The sequence below is a fragment of the Peromyscus eremicus genome, chromosome 1, assembly GCF_949786415.1.
Source record: "Peromyscus eremicus chromosome 1, PerEre_H2_v1, whole genome shotgun sequence".
Lineage (NCBI taxonomy): Eukaryota > Metazoa > Chordata > Mammalia > Rodentia > Cricetidae > Peromyscus > Peromyscus eremicus.
Window position 1 is genome coordinate 24,719,146 of NC_081416.1, and position 20,653 is coordinate 24,739,798.

The 20,653-nt window shown below is 42.7% G+C and overlaps 1 protein-coding gene across 1 annotated transcript in view; it reads right to left on the bottom strand.

Moving 5' to 3' along the window:
- Positions 1–877: 877 nt before the first annotated feature.
- Exoc6 (exocyst complex component 6) overlaps positions 878–20,653 on the bottom strand; it is a 139,431-nt gene continuing 119,655 nt past the window's right edge. Inside the window, exons 20-21 of the mRNA XM_059253754.1 lie at positions 3,219–3,331; positions 878–2,044 (exon numbers count right to left, since the gene is read on the bottom strand). Coding sequence (XP_059109737.1) covers positions 1,912–2,044; positions 3,219–3,331 — 246 coding nt within the window. The 3' untranslated portion in view covers positions 878–1,911. The remainder of the gene's footprint in view (positions 2,045–3,218; positions 3,332–20,653) is intronic.

Sequence of the window (20,653 nt, forward strand, 5' to 3'; positions counted from 1 at the left end):
CTGGGCGGGGGCTGTGCCCCATGCGCATCCTCAGGCGGCCGGCGGTTTTGCACTGTAACTTCCACGCTCCTGGTGCGAGCGTGAGCACAGCCAGCGTGAGAAGCCCACAAGAAGTAGACACTCTGCAAGCCAGGCCATGCTCTTGACCCACCTGTCCCAAGCCATTAGCTTCCTCTCTGTCCCCCATCCGAGCTTGAGAACCCTGGGGTTGCTTCCCTTTGCTTGGTCTCTTTCAGGGAAAGCGGGTTGTGACGCCAGCGCCAGCGTTCCAGAGGGATAGCTGGGGCTCAGTTCTCTGACCCTCTGCTGGCCCCAAGTTCTTCACTCAGCCATTTCAGGGAGCCTTCAGGAGATGGTAATTTCACTGCCCCTAAAATTCACAGGGGCGCCCAAAGTCCTCCAGAAGCCGTTTATCCTGGCACAGCTCTGGTCTCAGGACCAAAGCAAATTCTAGCTTCTTTTCAATTGCACTGCCCATCTCCGGAGTCTGCCAGACCCCGCCCCCTCCCCCGGGCTGACAGCTTGCTTCTTGAGCTTTGCTCCCAAGGGATATGGAAGTTCCTCTTTCCAAATCCCCAGAATCCGGGGCCAAAGCCAGGAGTCTTTCCCAAGTACCCAGAAAGTGAGGGGCAATCACGTTCCAACATCTTCAGAGCTCCTTGCTCACCATGACTAACTAAAGTATAGAATGCATTGTGTCTGAAGAATTATCCTATTTTCTGTAATAATTTAAAAATGTTAAATATTCTGAGTATTTTGTCAAGAGAACAAATATGTTTTGTTTTGTGTCACGCCCATTCTGATAATCAGGAAATAACAGGCCTTTTCTGGAGGAGGCTGTTTTAAGTGAGAAGCTCTGAATAGTTGACATAGACTCTTCAACAACTCAACCTTTTTAATGTTTTATCACAAAGTCCAGACATGTAAGCACAGCTCTTCATACTTATTTTACAGAGTCAGGTAGTCTACAAGCAAAAATCTGGAAAATGCAAAGGGGATATTTCAGCATAATTCCAATGGAGAGTAAACCGAGGTCAGGGTTACACGGCCAGCTGTGTCACTGTGATTTAGCCGAAGGAAAATGCACATTTGCTGTAGGGTTCAGAGTTCAGTTGACCTGGTTTGTTTCCACAGCACACAGCACTGAGATCTACTATCAGAAGAGCATTCACCTGAACCCCGTTGGAACTTCCTTCTGTAGGAAGAACATGTCTACACTAGCAGAGCTACACCTGACGCAAACAGTCCCTTTAACTGCTTTCATTTTAACTTAAACCACACTAAAACTTTAAAACTGGGGCCAGCCATAAGAGATACTACATCTTTAGGAAATTCAAACCCTTCATAATCCAAGACTCTTCATGTTCAGAATGATTAAACTAGCCAAGTAGAACAAGTCATGGACATTCCTGGTGAACCGTGTTTGAGTTCAGGAACTTTCAGGATTTGTATATTTCCTCCTCAGAATGGGCAGAACTAAGCATTTTAGGCACATGAGTTAAACTGAGGTGAAAATAAAAGCTAAAAGTCCAACAATGACAGCCAAATAGTCCCTTCTCAGCAGCGCCTGCATCCCAAACTATAATGACATAAGAGGAGCTCTTTCAAGCTTAAAAAAAATACTTACAAGCAGAGACACAAGTTTTTCTAATATTTACAATCAGTTTCATGTACAATTTATTGGATTTATATATTACACTTTGACTTTTCCTTTAAAATTGAAAAATTAATCTTACATTTTTATATATAAAATAGTATTCAATTATTTAAAAATCCATACAAATGATGTTTGTTACCAGGACCTGCTCAGCCCTCACCAGTGTATTCCTCTACTGTATTTTTTGACTTCTGTAAACTGTCTCATGCCCAGTGCTGGCCGCGGAGAAGCACTCAGCCATGGACCTGAAGTGGCTACATGTGCTGGGACATACCCGTCACCAAGCCTCTGAGCTGCTTCACGACCGTCTCGATCAGCTTCTGCCTGTCTCGGTCGTTCTTCCGGAACTGGGCGAATATATTATTCTTCTTGCTGGTGTCCTTCACCCTACACACACATACAAACGTAAATGCTGAAAAAGGGAGGCTGCTGCTGCGGAGTTCCTTCTTTCTTAACATGTTCTGACTTCTCCAGCACCAACTCTGGGCTTGAAATGAAGACCGGTGCTATCAAACATACGGGTCTAGGGCCCACGTGCGAGAGTGGGAGCGTGAACGGTCTGGCACTAGCACACAAATCTAATACGACACCAGCTTTCAAATACCGTGTTGTTGTCGAATATCAAGCCAGAAGGTTTATTAGAATACCCTACATGGGCGCTAGTACATTCACATCAAGACCACGTGAAAGTGGAAACGGCATTAGAACATTTTAAAATGTACTGGTTTTGCCTCAGTAGTATTTCATGACATTATAAAATCAATTTATATAAATTGTGAAGTTTCTTACATCTTTTTAAATCAAATAACAACAAATATTTTGAAATTTGGGAAAATAACATATACTAATCACATAAAACTGTATATTTTAATGTTATACTTTAAACAGACTATGATTGAGTGAAGAAGTTTGCCACATAATGAGGGAAAAGGGCACTGTGTTTAGCTAGGCCAGCAAACCCCACTGTCTTGCTTTTTACAACATCATTTTCTCAACTCATGTATTTCTCTACCTGTAAAGAATCCAAGACTTAGCTACTCCCGAGGCACACATTCCATTTCCGGGCCTTATTTTGTTTTATTTTTAAGTAGCTCTAACTCTTGTATCTGCAAGTAAACACTGTTCTCTCTCTCCAGCTGGGGGGTGGACTCAGACCCTAGCACGAAGCCTCAACAACTGTGCTATACATTCCAGGCTTCCAGTAACATATTTATAAAGCAAATTGAGCCTGAGATTTTCAAGGTGCATTAGGAAAAAAAATGTTTTTCCTCACATATATAATCAAGATAATTCTGAAAGGCAAGATAGAGACTTATCTTTTGTTCACCAAAACAGACTGAATTTCTCTCCTTCCCTCCCACCTTTCACTCACTATGGCCTCAGCTCCTCAAACTCATGATCCCCCTGCTTCAGGGCTGTCACATGCCATCACATCTGGCTGTACTGACTTTTAAAACTCCATCTAGACATTTCTCTTTTCAGAGAAATTTGTAGTTCTTTATTACTGAATCAAACCTTGTATAAAATGCTACCTAAAACAAAAACCCAAGAACATACTCACTTCTCCAAAAGAGTAAGGGCCGTGTGTGGATTCACACGAAGGTACTTTGAAGCTGGCTGTCCATAGTCAGCTAGGTAAGTGGACCAGTCCCAAACCATAAACAAGTCAAGGAGCTGAGGAAGAGGATGAAAACATCGTGTCAGCTTTTGGACATTTACTCACATATAAATCAAGAATATGCTATTCTTGGTTCATCTGCACGTGATTTTCTTTGTACAGTAAAATAAGGAAATTCATTTTAAGAACATAACTAGCGTACTTCACAATCAAAATCATATTCATTAGTTTTTATTTCAGAATTGCTAAAATTGTCAGTGGCTGCTGTTCTAATAATTTATGACATTTCCATATAATCGTATAGCATACTCTCACAATCACATTAGCACCTGCACTGATGTTTAAAGGTTTTATCCTTGTACATTACTCAGGCAGCAAGGCTCGTGCCATTCATTAACTGTGTATAGAATCGGGAAGCAGAAGTATGTTTACCTTTCAAAGAAGCTGTTTGCAGCCAGACTTTCCTAAAGTAATTTAAAGCAAAAGCTCAGATAATCTCAATGAAGTGCATTAAACAACCTCTGCTGGATTCTCCTCCGTGACAGAGCTCAGTATCACGATGAAATTCTGGCTTCAGGACTTGGCTTGTTAACTCTAGCCAATCATTTTGTGTAAACAAACAACAACAACAAAAGACATCCTTTGTTTTCCACAGTGTCTCAAAACCGACTATTTGCTTTATAAACTCCATTTAGAATCATTGTCAAATATTGTTATAATCTTTTAAAAGCAACGCCAGGCCTAACCCAAAGCATCCAACTCCTCACCCACCTTTAAAGCCCTGATCCCTTTAAGCCATTTAAAGTCAACTTCCTCCTCCTTCCGCTATCTGAATTGTTTCAGAAAGCTGGATGCCTTACTTACTATTTCCTCAGTCTTTATATGCTTTTTAAAAACAGACTTCATAAATAAGGCTTCTCTTGCTTTTGCTTTCCCACGAAGGAAGCATTTATATTTACTCACAGGATGTGTGTGTGTGGAACCAGTAACTCTAAGAAGAATAAAAACTTTTAAGGTGATTAAAGCCACCAAAAGAAAGATTAGGAGAAACCAACTTTTTCTTGGGAAGGCGAGGGGCTGCTTGGCTCCTCTTTCTTTTCCCTCCATCAACTGTTTCGCAACTGTTATACAGACTATTGTAGAAGGTGGAAAGTGCAATAATGAAAATATGAACCACTGTTTATTTTCAGACGAGAACATTCTAGGCCATAACAGAAACTGAAACAGTTATAGAAACACTAATGAAACAATATAAAAAAGATACTGTCTGACAACGGAAAGAGAACGTATACATAATTTTTTATTGTTGTTTGGTAACAACAATACATTTTCCCAAGGAACATTAATTTCATACACTCAGATGATAATAATGTGATAGACTATCATTCTGCAGTAGATTTATGAACCGTAAAACAGTGATTTTCTCTGAATTGGTATAAATACTTGTAAGAGAGAAATTATAGAAAAAATATTAAAGGTGAACAAAAAGTTATGCACAGAGATAGTAATTTCCAACGTTTTTATTAAGTTACAGAAAAAAATTAAAACAGTCTAAATCTCAATATCAAGAACCTTGTGCCTAGTGTGCATGAGGTCTAGGTTCAATGTTCAATACTACCACAAGGAAAAAAAATGATAAACTGATTAAACAGCAAGAGAGAACTTTACAATGACTATCACACACTTAATAAAATCATTTACATAGAATTTAAATGGCTTAGGAAGATGGGTATGTTGTCTACTGCTACTTTATTACAGAAAACCCCATAAACAGAAGAAAATTTGAAAATACGCCAATGGTGTTACTTTTATGGTGGGGTTACAAGTAACTTCTTTTCTTTATTATCATAATATTCTACAGCAGACATGCTTTAATGCTAAAATTAAAAACTGCATTTCCACATCTGGTAACATGTACTCCATTAACCAACAGTGTCTACAGAGCAGTCAGCAACAGTTTCACTGTGAAGGCTCCTCTTTCTGGTCTATGTGTGATTCTACGGATGTGGCCGTCCACACAGTCTGCAGAAAGTAAACACTATATACTGGCCGTAACAGCCCCTGCTTCAAGGGCATTAGCAAGTGACCTTCGGGAGGTGGAAGAGTCTGCAAACAAGGCTTCTTCTCTCTTTGCCTGAACTACCACCTCCGGATGGGGAAGAAAGAACCTATCTACAGAGCCACTTACAACTGGGAAGACATGGGGCCCTTCTCCAGAAAAGAAAGGCTTTCCTAAATAGAAATACTATGCTTACAATTTGTACACATGACCAGACATCATATGCAGATACTCACTGTAAATCAGTAGAAATTACAGAAAGTATAAAATTTAATGTACCTACCAGATTCTAATCTATACATTTCACATTAACATTAAATACTTTATAAAATATGTATCATGTGTAATTCAGGTATTTATGGAAACCTGTGTGTTAAAGCTTAAGGAACTCAACATCAATGTTAGCTATCTAGATAAAATTTACTTAATCATTCAAAGAATGTTTATGGCCCACCTACAATGTGCTATACCATGTTAGGTACCAGAAGATAGTATAAAAACTAGACACTGTCCCTTTCCTCAAGGAGTGTACATTATTAAGTGGTGATAAATTAACAACAAAAAAACAAAATTATATTTTGCTGCTAACGTAAAGAAATTATTTTAAAAAATTATTCACACAAACCCTAGTAATGTGAGCTCCACTGACACAGGAGGAAGCTCCTGTCAGCCTACTGTGTAGAAAGGTGGAAACCACACTTGCTTGCTGCTCTCTTGCCTGTCCCTCGGGTCCTGACTGTGTGGCTGTCCACTGGAGCACCACTTCAGTGTCGGTCTTAAAGAATAGTGGGTATGTTAAGGAGGAAGAGTGGGGGCAGAAAGCATGCTGATCTCATATTCAAATCTCTCCTTTACATGTGCATATGGACTCTTCAAACTCATAACGCTGCTGGACTAAGTAAGTACAGGCAAAACAAAACAAAACCAACCCTGATAACGCTGGCAACTCACTCTCTTCCACCATCCCTCCCAGGCTTTCACTGGGCTATTGATAGAGAGGGTAAATTCTCTCACGGTCTTGGTGTGATAATTGATAAAATGATCTTCCATGAGAAAGCAGCTCTAGTATTCTGAATGGCTTACCAATGACGTCATCCCTAACATCCCTAACCCCCCCTTTTTTAAATCTTTTGTTGTTGTTGTTGTTTTGTTTGTTTTTTAAGGTATCATCTCGACATGTAGCCTTGGTTGGCCTGAAACTTGCTATGTAGATCAGTCTAGCCTTGGGCAGATCGACCCCTTTTAAAAGTCCATCTCTACTGAAATGGAAGGATAACACAAGACCAGACCTTTATTCCAGGGTCCCACAGGCTTCCACACAGGCCTGTTCTGACAGAAGCAGCATACCCCTGGTTTGCTGAGGATGGCCCAGAAAGAACTTAACTGCCTTACCGTCAGACTGATGGAAAGGGAAGGGAGGTGGAGTACTTGCCAGGAAACACCAGGACTCAGTTTCACTCCACACCCTGCCACTGCCCTGAGGACTGCTTCTCAGAGCTGTCCAGGTTTCATAGGATGCTGCATTTTTAAAGGTAAAGCCCCCACTACAGAAAACATCACTTTATTTCAAGTTTTGCTTCCTTCAGATAGCAGTGAACAAACAATACATTTGTAGCAATCACATAAAATGCTTTAGTCTTGTTAAAAACAACAACAACAACAACAACAAACCAGTAAGACATGGTCTCAACAGGTGAATTTATTAGTTAACATGGATATGCGGAGTACAAAGACAGATGGACATGAACAAAAACAAAACATCACCATGATACCCAAAAGCAACTTCACAAATGCTTATTAAAGGATAAAGTAGGGCACATGATAATGAGAATTGGTATTAAGTTCTGTAAGTGGGTTTGTTCCAATAACCAAGTAAAACGAATCTTCACGTCTTTTGGGGAAATAATAAAGTATGGATCACATAGAAGCCAAGCAGTGTGTTTCAGTTCCATGTCATCATGGTCTAAAAAAATCACTTGAAATTAGCATCCTCTTGTAGTAAAGATGCAGTTATCCTCCAGAACAACTGTTAAACACATCAAGTGGATTTATGCCAGTCTCTGTAAGTGAGTTCTAAGTTTTACTTCCTTAGTGCTTCCTGTGTGTCCAGCAAACAAAAGGATCAGCTTAAGGAATGAAATGATTGCTTGGGTGGTCCCATTTATATGCTCAAAATAGTTGAATCACTGAGGAATTCCTTCATGCTGATCCATTTAGCTGGCTGACAGCTTCCCATCCTATATACTCGTTCCGAATCTGTAGATTTTGGGGGTCTCAAACCTGTTGAGATCACTTTGTGCAAATGACACAGTGAATGCAGGCAGACTTAAAACCATTCTAGGGAGCTCTTAAGAGTGCCTTTTTGCCTTTGTAAAACTGGATCCACAGTGCCGGTTCGTTTTTCCTTGAATCTGGTTTAGTTTTGTTTTGGGTCTTTCGGATTTTGCTTTTGAAGCACCTCAGGGGCAGTGACCCAAGACAGAAGATAAATAGAGCCAAGCCAGCCTCAAGAGAGAAGCAACTGGGGACACCAGGTTTGCTTTTGTGAACAGTGACCTGGGGGCTCAGGGGCAGCCTTAGTCCCCAAGTTCCCTTTTCCAAACACTAAATCCACCTGGGGCTTCAGGGTCACTTTGCAGATTCCAAAAGTAAACCAGAAGATCGTTTTCCCTCGTCTTCCAGAAACAAAGCTGATGCAGGGTTCCTAGTGCGCTTCAGAGACTTAACCACAGCCAACTCCTAAGCCCACTACAACGCTGAGGCCGAAACACTTGCCCTTCAAACAAATCCGCAGTAACTGGCTACTGGGAATTGAAGAAGAAAGGTCGGTCCTATTGACCTTTCCTGGAGAATATTTGTCTTTTCTAGATAACGGCGTCAAATGAGTGCCGTCTGCTTTCTCAAGCACGAGACTTTCCCTGTTCTGTGAAAACACCACATTAAGAAAACTCTAGATGCAGCTTAGGAGAGAACTTTAGATAAAGCCAATACAAACTTAGTTAAAATCCATACAAGGGGTCAGGGATGTAGCTCAACTGGTAGAGCGCTTGCCTAGCATGCTTGAGGCCTTAGATTCAATACCCAATACCTCAGAAAACGTGGCATGGTGGTGCGACCTGTAATCCCAAAACATGAACAGTAGAGGCAGGAGTTCAAGGTCAGCCTAGACCACAAAAGACCTGCTAAACCTGAAAACTTAAGAGGAGAAAGACCAGATCCATGGCTGTCCAATTGAAGCAAGCTTTATTTATTAGTAGCTAGGACAATGTACACTGACCAGCTCCATACCTGGGACTCCCAGAGAATGGCCACAAGCTACGTTGGTCAGGTGCCTATAAAGACCAAATCCACAAGGCTATGGTACTTCCGCCTTCCTCCAATGGGACAAGTATACATCCTGATGTACATCCTGTCTACGCATCTCCTACCTACATGTGATCAAGTACATCCTGTGCAGTTGGGGCAACCAACCTTGTTTACTGCAGTGAAATCATGTGACTTGTTATCTTACAAGAACACTATCCCCTAGCATTCCAGGAAGTTATCTGTCCTCAGGCAAGCTGGGCTTACAGGTTAATTTTAGCCCTTACAGACCCAGTTTCAAAATACAAAATTTTTCCTTCAGTCTCTTTTTCTTGCCTCCCAGTGTTGAAGGCCTTCAAGCTGTCTTCACCCAAGCCTTCTCTTTTCAAATGTCCATTTTCCACAGGTGAGCTCAGGTGTGAGGACCACAGGTGAGCTCAGGTGTGAGGACCACAGGTGAGCTCAGGTGTGAGGACCACAGGTGAGCTCCGGGTGTGAGGACCACAGGTGAGCTCAGGTGTGAGGACCACAGGTGAGCTCCGGGTGTGAGGACCACAGGTGAGCTCAGGTGTGAGGACCACAGGTGAGCTCAGGTGTGAGGACCACAGGTGAGCTCCGGGTGTGAGGACCACAGGTGAGCTCCGGGTGTGAGGACCACAGGTGAGCTCCGGGTGTGAGGACCACAGGTGAGCTCCGGGTGTGAGGACCACAGGTGAGCTCCGGGTGTGAGGACCACAGGTGAGCTCCGGGTGTGAGGACCACAGGTGAGCTCCGGGTGTGAGGACCACAGGTGAGCTCCGGGTGTGAGGACCACAGGTGAGCTCCGGGTGTGAGGACCACAGGTGAGCTCCGGGTGTGAGGACCACAGGTGAGCTCCGGGTGTGAGGACCACAGGTGAGCTCCGGGTGTGAGGACCACAGGTGAGCTCCGGGTGTGAGGACCACAGGTGAGCTCCGGGTGTGAGGACCACAGGTGAGCTCAGGTGTGAGGACCACAGGTGAGCTCAGGTGTGAGGACCACAGGTGAGCTCCGGGTGCCACGTGCTTCATCACCTTTTAACTCACTTCACTGTGCAAGGAAACTGTCCTTGAGGGTATTTCATTATTTCAACTACCTCCCTTTCTTCCTCCCCCTACCCCTCTCTCGTTCTGTGTAGCCCTGGCTGGCCTGGAACTCTCTATGTCTATAATTATAGATTAGATATGGAGCATATCACAGAACTAAGGGTTCACCCCGCCTCTAGCTAGAGTTTTCCTGCCTGGCCCACAGTCAGGACAAATCTCTCTCACCCGCCAGTCCCACAGCCGCTCGGACCCGACCAAGTAAACACAGAGACTTATATTGGTTACAAACTGTATGGATGTGGCAGGCTTCTTGCTAACTGTTCTTACAGCTTAAATTAATCCATTTCCATTAATCTATACCTTGCCATGTGGCTTGTGGCTTACCCGTATCTTCACATGCTGTTTCTCTCACTCAGCCTTCCACTTCCCAGCTTTATTCTCCTCCTTGTCCCACCTATACTTCCTGCCTGGCCACTGGCCAATCAGTGATTTATTTATTGACCAATCAGCAACACACTTGACATACAGACCATCCCACAGCACCCCCCACCCCACTCAGAAGAACACTAACTCAGGCTTGCCTATGGAGCACATCACAGAACTAAGGGTTCACCCCCCCCCCTCAGAAGAACAGTAACTCAGGCTTGCCTTTGCTCATTTTAGATGTACACTGCTATCACATAAAGAGCTTACCTTACTTATGCAACCTTCCAATTTATAACAGATATTTCAAATTTTTCCTCGTCACTTTTATAACTTTAATACAATGAAATACATCATTAAAAGTGTTTTTTTCAAAAGTAGTTTTGAGCTGTACTGCACAATTCACCCACTTAAAATCAGTGGTTCTCAGTATATTCATAGCGTCTGACACCACCTCGATCCATTTCAGAGCTTGTTGCCCAGCCCACAGCTACCAGCAGTCACAGCAGAGGATGACAACACTGGGGTGTGGTCTGTCGTAACTCGCTTCTTTTCACTTAGTGTGTTCCCAAGGTTCACCACACTGCAGCATCTATGAGTACTTCCTGCCTGTTGTTGATGAATTCCGCTCCCTGTATCACACTTTATCTAACAATCAGTTGAAAACCATTTGGCTCTTTTCACATTTTAGCTATCATCAACAACCACTTATATACAATTTTTTGTAGATATAAACTTTCATTTCTTTTAGGTATATACCTACACACATAGCGCAAAAACAACCAAAACAGTTAATATACCTCTGAAATGTTAATAATATATTGTCATTCTGAAAGCTGGATTACACTAGGTAATGGTTTACCATGTGCTATAGATGTGGAGAGCATTTTGAAACCAAAGCTCAGCTTCTGAGGCTCCCTTCTGTAAACCCATGATGGCATCACCTCATATGCCAAATAAACACTGCCAGTCATACATTTCATTTTCTGTCCAGATTCATCCTGTCATCTGCTGCACTTATGTAAGTCAGTTACATGAAACTCAGAGTCCCAGTACTAAAGGATCAAACCTTGAACCTCGAGAGGCACTTACTAGACTTGCCATTCTATCTGATGAGTCATTTTGATTCGGTACAGGGCAGAAGAAAATGACAGCTGTGTGTGACCTGAGTTTGGAAGAACTCGAGCAGGAGAAGGCAGTCTGGATTAGCTGAGGAGGAAACTGTGCTGATGTCTCTGTGCTGAAGGACGGACTAGGCTGGAACCTGCTCTATGTATTTCTTCACAGTGTGATGCTAGGAAACAAGGACTAAAAGGAATAACTATTTTTCACATCTACAAGAATCTAAGTGGGTGTTCCATTAACCCCCACTCCCCACGTGAGATAATGGCTGTGATTTATAACAAAGTACAAGAAAATGTGGAGAATCTAACACCTGGGTTAATTTAATCCTCAATAAAATGAGTCACATATATTTTACTCTAAAATTTTAGTAAGTCTAATATAATTTATAATTTGTCATATAAGTGCTGGATCTGGCTTAAGGGAATAAACTAAATTAAAATTAAAACTAAATACTTTGGACACCAAAATGTCTGAATGGCATCTTGTCATTTCCTTATTTAAAATGGAACTCAGAGCCTATAATCCTAGCACAGGGAAGGTAGATGAAGAAGGATGAGGAGGCCGAGGCCACCCTCAGCTCCACAGCAACTTTGAGACAAGCCTGGGCTATATGAGACCCTGTCTCAAAAAACAAAACAAAAAATGGAACTGAAGGCATTTACAGATGAAACTACGTAAAGCAAGTCGCAAGTGCCTTAGGAAGAAGAGTGCATGTTTCCAGTGGGACACTCAGTTCTAAGCCTTGCAGGAGCTCCTCAGCAAAAGGCAAGGCTCAGACGATCCATCGCTCTGCTTCAGAGATGAGGTCTCAGCTGTGAGTGCCAGACTTGACCATTTGCCCTGGAGTCCCGAAGGAACGCAAAGTGAGCTGGACTACCAAAGGTAGGGTACTGGGCATTAACAAAGCAGCTCTTTATGGTCCCCATTTACCAGAAAGAGTGTCATGGCGCTAAAGCACATCATTAGGGCACATGTGCGTGCACGCGCGCGCGCGCATGCACACACACACACACACACACACACACATATACACACAGTGAATATTCTACTATTTTACATTTAAGGGACCTGTATCCTCAGCCATTTCTTCCTTTCTATAATAGATTTTATTGTCTTTATTCAAGCAATTTAAAATATGTATTTACTTTTCTTGAATCTAAAAGGACTTATTTATTAACCTTAATTAACCATTTACTTCCAGATCTGATTGTATATGTAATTATCTTTTGTCAGGTATTATGATTCGCTTAGAAAACATGTCAGAACACTTGCTACTTAATCTGTTTTAAAGAGAACATCTTTCCATACCCTCAAGCATAATTAAATACAAGGGGTAAAAAGGCAGATAGTGAACTACTAAGTCTAATTCACTAAGGCAGGATTCACAGACTGGAGGCAAGGCTTACGTTGGGCCCAGTGCTTAGTAACAGATTCCAGAGAGGTAAGACAACTCTGCAACATTGTAACAAACGGACTTGAAGATGGAGCTGAGTTAGGAAGCGGCTATTGGCACACAGCGACTGGCGCCATACCCTCACTACGTGCTGTGGCCAGAAAATACCAACAACAGAGAGAGAACGACTTCCTTTCTTGGAAGGATAAATGCAGATCAATGATTGTGATCCAAGTCCTACCACACTCTACCATGAGGACTCCGGAGGGGAGACAAACCAGCATCTGACCTCTGGGTAACCTAAACAGGAAATCAGGACATTCTAAGCCTAACAGGCTGTGTCATCCTGTTAGGATAATTGTTTCCACTGATACCTTGCATAAACAGCTCACACTAGGCCATCAGAAAAAACTCCAGCCCAGTCTCTTTTTTGTAAGAACAGAAACAATGCCTGGCTCAGTGCCCTCCACATAGGTGAGAAGGTAAAGCCTGGTTCGTGATAATTAAGAACAAAGAACAGAAGAGAGAGAAAAATGTGGAAGTTGGAAGCTATCTTCTAAGTATTCTACAGATTGTCTAAAAAATTCATAAAATATTAAAAGGAAAACTTCCTGGCAAGAATCTGGGTAATTAAGAGACTATGATTCAAGAAAGACTTGATGAACATTATAACTTAAAACAGGTCAGCATATTTTTAAGGAATAATTTTTAGTTATCTGATATCTAATTATGGTGCATCAGAATGTAGAAATTAGAGTTTTTGGAAAATCAAGCCCTCCATTTTCTTACCGAATAAAACTCTACTTACTTATCTTGAGGTAGGATAGAAAGAGGGCAATCAGAAGGGAGCCCTCGGCCAGCAGGGAAGTGGGAATCCCCGCACAAGGCCGTTCTCTCTCCCCAGTTATACCCCTACAGCTTTCTAGGACTCCCACTAGAAACCCCAGTAGAGAGAAGATGTGCAACTTGGGAGGGCCTCGTGCAAGCCCGGTGGCTCCTTGGTATCACTCTACAGTTTATAATTCCACCCAATGATATCCAGGACCACCTTAGAATCTTACTGAAAGGGGAAAAAGGATAAGAAAGGTTTCGTAGCAACTTTTTTGCATTATTTATTAATTTGTTTGTTTTTACAGCTTGACCAGTTTCCCCTCCCTTCTTTCCTCCCAGTTCCCCCTCCTACCTCTCCCCCCACCCACCTACTCACTCCTCCTCCTCTGTTTCTTTTCAGAAAAGGGCAGGCCTCGCATGGATATCAACCAGCGGTGGTCTGTCAAGTTGCAGTGAGACTAGTCACCTTCTCTCTTATTAAGGCTGGATGAGGCAATCTGGTAGGGGGAAAGGATCCTAAACGCAGGCCACAGAGTCAGAGACAGCCCCTGTTCCCACTGTTAGGAGTCCCTCAGGAAGACCAAGCTATACAACTGTCACATATGTGCCAGGCGGTGGTGGCGCACGCCTTTAATCCCAGCACTCGGGAGGCAGAGCCAGGTGGATCTCTGTGAGTTCGAGGCCATCCTGGACTACCAAGTGAGTCCCAGGAAAGGCGCAAAGCTACACAGAGAAACCCTGTCTCGAAAAACAAAAACAAAAAAAAACAAAAAAAACAAAAAACAAAAACAAAAACAACTGTCACATATATGCAGAGGGCCTGAGTTAGTCCCATGCAGGTTATTAGTAACTTTTTGAGATGTAACTTGAGCCATGAAAATGGTACATATGGCTAATATTAAGTCACTCGATTGCTACTCTTCTTTGAGGAGCCACACCTATAGCTAAGTGTATGGTACTTTCTTCTACACTCCCCTGGGAAGGCAAACCCATGTTTGGACACGTCTTTCTTTCTGAGTGCCTCTCTCTCTCTCCTGGCCCTCATGCTCACATCTATATTAATATTATAAGAATGCCTTTGATATAATCTCTAACTCTGCTTCATCAAACTGGGAGTCCTCTCCATCAGAGCAATGGAATCCCAGTTTGCTCTGAGGAACTCCTCCGGCTGCTGAGGGTGACAACACGTAGCTGTGTCTCTGTCCCCTTAACAGTAACAATCTGATGATTTCACTTGAATAAGACAATGCTTAAGAAGTAAGGTTTGCCAGACACAGTGGCACATGCCTTCAATCCTAGCACTGGGAGGCAGAGGCAGATGAACCTCTGAGTTCCAGGCCAGCCTGGTCTACAGAATGAATCCCAAGACAGCCAGGGGTACACAGAGAAACTCTCTCCAAAAAATGAAAAATAAATAAATAAACAAACAAACAAACAAATAAATAAATAACAGACATTTACCCCTCATAGTTCTGGAAACACTCCATAAAAGACACCAATATTGCCCACCAATTGTTTATGCCTTATTAAATTCCTATCCAACCAAGTTGCAAAAAATGAAGCTACCTACATTTTTAACTAACCATTTAAAGGAGTTATAATTTGGGTCTTGTGGTGGTTTGAAAGAAAATGTCTCCCAAAGGGAGTGGCACTATTAGGAGGTGTGGCCTTGTTCGAGAAAGTGTATCACTGTGGGGGTGGGCTTTGAGGTCTCTTTTGCTCAAGCTTCCCTCAGTGTGACAGTCAGTTGACTTCCTGCAAGATGTAGGACTCCCAGCTATTCCTCCAACACCATGTCAGCCTGTACGCTGCCACACTCCCCGCCATGATGATAATGGACTGAACCTCTGAAACTGTAAGCCACCCCAATTAAATGTTTTCCTTATAAGGGTTGCCATGGTCATGGTGTCTCTTCACAGCAATAGAAACCCTAAGACAGGTCTCAACTTCCTCTTCTGTAATAAAAGGATCATGATAAGCACTACATTTGACACTATAATGATCTAGTCTTTGTATTAAAGAAAATCATAAATGTAATAGGAAAGACAGTCACACAAACATAACTATCAGCTACTGTGCTAGTCATATCAATAGTGCCATGCATGTTACTATTAGAGCTAGTGTGTTAATTACATCAATAGTGCCATGCATGACATTATTAGAGCACACTGCTTGGAGAGGATAGACAGAGGACACCAGAAACTATCTTGTGGAGATCAGACTGTGTCCTGCTCTACATTATTCCACATAGCCTAAAAGCAGTAGCCTTCGGCTACAGATGCTGTGGATGACTCTATTTTACATTTACCTTCCCTTTGAGCACAAATGCAGAGGAAGGGTGACTTGCATACCTTGTTGGGCATACAGACACCACCACCTGTCTGGCATTGGCCGCAAAGAATGAACTGGTGAATACAGTTTATTCCAGAAAATAAAAAGACCCCACCTATAAATTGATCAAAGTAGACAGGGAATATATGAACAGAAAAAGCAAGCTGGAAAACTTGTAGAACACACTAGACTAACAAATGGTGTAACACTTTATCTGGGACCCTATAATATGGAGAGGAGAGCAGCTAACATTGTGAAGGAGAGAGCCTCTCCGACCTGTTATCTGACCACCTGTGACCAATAGGTAGGGAAGCCATAAGGGGCAGGGGTACTTTACAGCTTGCTAACACAGCTTGCTCTGTCTATCCATCCATCCAGACCTGGTCCTCATGGCTGTGGCCTTCATGTCCTGTCCTTCAACTCTGTGGATCAATTGAACCCTAATACCTGGCTCTGTGGGCCTCCAGCAGCTCTCCACCCAGGTTTGGTACTACCTTATCTAACCCCTGCAGACATTCTCTGCATCGATCTGTATAGCTCTCTGCCTCTGCCTGCCTCCAGGAAGGTCTCTTTGAACTCTGCTACAGCCTCTTTAACCCTTTTGTAGCTATTCTGTAATACACACACACACACACACACACACACACACACACACACACATACACACACACACACCACTGTGTGATATGTGTGACCTGAGTTCATGTTAGTCACTAAGACTGGAATAAAAGAATCTGTGCTTGCCAAAAGCTACTATCCATGGAAAATGAGACTCCCTGGAAAATTGCAACCAACAAAACTGACACAGCAATGACTTATTCAATGAACTATGACATCATGGAAAGATACAGACATGTCCATCTGTGCTTCTAGTGTAGTACACTCTTGTTTGTTTGTTTGTTTGTTTGTTTGTTTGTAGACAAGGTTTCTCTGTGTAGCTTTGGAGTCTTTCCTGGAACTCACTCTGTGGACCAGACTGACCTCGAACTGACAGAGACCCACCTGCCTCTGCCTCCTAAGTGCTGGGATTAAAGGCGTGCGCCACCACCGCCCGGCTGTGCAGTACACTCTTAACCGTATCCACACTGAGTGTGCGTGTAGGGGTTGATCAAGGAAGGGGAGAGGAATTTGAAGCCAACTAGGACCACACACGGGAGGTACTCAGTCGCACGTCTGGGAGTGCCCTGCACTCATTAAGAATGGCTATCACCTGAGAAGGAAGAAAAGAAGGGCGCAGGGTGTAAACAGGGAGAGGCACCCCAAAAGCTAACAGCGAGAGACTGCGGGAGACACGGGTGAATGACAGGAGGCGCCCAAGGGTGGAGGGGAGACCTAGGGAACCGACAGTCCTCCTTCTCTCCGTGTAGCCGATGACAGATGCACTCTGCACTAGCCAATGAGAGCTGCAGGACAGGGTGCCCCCAGAACAGTAGAAGAGGAAGAGCAGAATTATTTCTGCCAATAGCGATGCCAGGGTCATTTTACATGGGAAGGGGCGGGGTTCAGATGGCAAGGGCACAGAAGAAAGGGAAGGAAATAACATACACTACACACAATGAAAGGAAACACGAAGAAGATCAGGGCTGAAAAAGAGTGGACCCCAGAGTGAGAAGAGAAACACTTCCATTGAGTAATCAGGTATTTCAGTCAGTGAGGATGAGGGATGCACCGTTAGTGAGTGTCTGAAAAGGCAGTGTCTAACCACATCCCACAGAGAAATGGCAAAGGCTGCCATGAGATTTTCTAAAGGGTGTGTCATGTCTAAATGCACTGAGGCGGAGGATTGCTGAGTTTGGGGTCAGCCTGGCCTTCATCTCACTTCTCCCCCAATCCCCAAATCATTAATCAAAAGCTCTTTCAAAATGTGCCCCCGCCCCCCCCACACACACATACACACCCCCAGCACAGATGTGAAGGAATGCATCCCTTTCAAGTACAGTGGTGTACACCCTTAATCCCGGCACTGCTTGGGAAGGACAGGCAGGCAGATCTCTTGGAGTGGGAGATCAGCCCGGTCTACAAATCAAGTTCCAGACCAGCCAGGGCTCCACAGTGAGATCCTGTCTCAAACAAAACAAAACAAAATGCTAGCAGAGTATGAACAGTTCTCTGAGGTAGGAAGGTCATATCCAAGGCTAGCCTGGGCTACATACAGTGAGACCCAATCTCAAAACAAAGTATAACTATGAGCATGCGCTTAAGTGTGTTCACAAATACGTGTCAATTATAAAGGGCAAGGAAGGAAATGAACCAGTTACTCTGAGAGATTGAAGAGAAGGGAGAAATGAGAGCTCTGTCTTTGTTTGAGGTTTCAAACAGTTCCCTGGTCGTGACAATCACACTATAGCTGTCACCAGGGAAGGCCAAGTGAAGTGTACTGGGGACCTGCTTGTAACTTCTTATGGGTGTGCAATTGTTTTAAAATGAGAAACCAGGCTAGACACATAGTTCAGTGGTAAAGCATAAGCCTAGTATATATAAAGCCCTTGGTTCAGTCCTCAGCAGAGAAAGACAACATGCTTTACTTTAAAAACATAATTTCCCACACCATACAGCAGCTTGAATCTAGTTCTTAAAAGTAACAGTTAAAAACCTGAGTCCAAAATGTATATTAATAATTGAAGGTATGAGCACAAATAACCTACACATTTAAACATAAACCACGATCTTCTACAGTAATGACATTGGAACACAAAGAAGAAAAAGGCAAAAGCCATTTAGTCAGACTAATCCTTCATCATCTAAGCTTTCCCAAGGGTAGCATACTTTTCTAATATCTGGACCTTAAGGTAAACTGTGAGATGTCTGGTCTTGTTATACTCAGGAGTAAAGCCCAATACCTCTTCCTTTAATTCTCTGGCACTTCAGATGAATTCAGAATTGTCTAAGAATAAAAAGCTTGCTGGAGGAGCTGTGTGGACAGCTTATTGTCTCACTGCTGCAGCTAGTCAAGCATTCAGATACTACAACTTTGGCAAATCTCATTAGAAGTCAAAGACTTCAAACTTCTAAAGCAAGTTCCTGTGAAGGAGTTACATGGGCAAGTTTAAGCAAGCAGGGTGTATATACAATATAGTAACAAATATAATGCAAACAAAAGAAGATTTCTTTAATTATAGTGGAAATAATTGTTATTTAAAAGTGACTTCTTCATAAAAGAATAAACTAGACTAGCAGCGAAAGAATGGTATGTTATGATGCCTTAAGACTAGAAACAGAAGACGAAGATTTCAAAGTAAAGTCTTGGCAGACACCCAGTCTCCATGGCAAGAGTTCTGGCCAAACACTTCCTTCATAACCTCCAAGACTTGTTCATGTCCCCAGACAGAGAATCTAGGGTTGCTCATGTCAAATGCAACTGGAGTCCTGCAAACTTACAGGGGTCTCCTATTTTTCCATGGTGATCGACAGAACCTCTTTCCTAAAATCTGTAGCCTGTAATTATTTAGGGGTATGGTCTGTGCATAGAAAGGTAGAAGAGAGTAGGTGAGGGGGATAAAGAGAACAAGAAGGTGGATGTCCAAGGCACTTCCTCTCTCAAGGTGGAGAGAAATGCCAGCTCCAAACAGCTCACCATTATCTTCACCAGGGCCACCACCCTGCCATTGCTCTGATGAATTATGCTAGGTACAGGATGATGGCAGCTGATGACTCAATCAATCGATGGTCTTTGTCACACAAGTCACTAACTTTAGTAATGACAAGTAAGCATGTCAGGAAAGAAATCTCTCCCAGAAGTCAACTATACAATCTTTCCTGTTACACAAACAGTTGACATTGTTCAGGAAACTGTTTTCCCAGGTTATGACATACTTACTAAGAGAGGTAGGAGCCCATGCAGCTTCTGGTGTCCTATCCAACAGTGTTCTTACTAGCATACCATTCAAGTGGCTTTCTGTTCACACTCTTCAAGTGTCTGTCCTTTAGCCAAGACAACATTGTCTTCACTGACACCAATGAACTCATTTCTCAAATAGTCTAGTCTTTGTTGCAGCAGGGCCTCTGAGTACAGCCCAGGCTGGTCTCAAACTCACAGCCTTCCAGTCTGCCTATCAAGTGCTGAGGTTACAGGCATACAGTATCCACCACTGGCCCAGCTTATGTCTACTACCTACTTGTACTTCTTTACTATTAGGTTATTTGAGGAACTCAAGAAAGATTTAGTTAGTAAACAGGTAAAGAAAATCCACCTATACCTAGTGCTTCTGACTGCAAAAAGTTTTAGGATTCCTCTAACAAGTATTTATTTATAAATCACATTGGTCCAAAAGGGCTTTATGGCAACATACAAACATAGGTGAAAAATCTACACAACATAGTAATCAAGAAAATCCAGGGCCAGGAGAAAGCCAGCATGGAAGAGAAGATGATGGGAGTGTAGAGAATGCAAGTGATGCTATACTACACACCCGTGTTTTCTGCTCAAAAATAGAGTTCGTTAGAAAACACACTATTCCTGAGATTTAAACAAACCTGCTGTTCACGACAAATTCAACTAGATGCAATACTTAAAATAAAAATCGTGAGTCTATATAATGATACCACTGTGAAGTAGTCAAACACATTATCAATATGCAACATTAATCATCTGTATCTGAGAATACCAAAGTAATCTTACTGATACTTCTGATTCTAATTTGTCTTTTAAAACATCGATTCTCCTTAAAGCAGTCAGAATAATCTTTCAAAATGTAAACTAGAAACAACATGCCCATTCAAGTAGCGCATGCAGCACTTGGGAGGCAGAGACAAGTGGATTTCTGTGAGTTTGAGGCCAGCCTGGTCTACAGAATTGAGTTCCAGGACAGCCAGGGCTACACAAAGAAAGTGTCTCGGGGGGGGGTGGGGG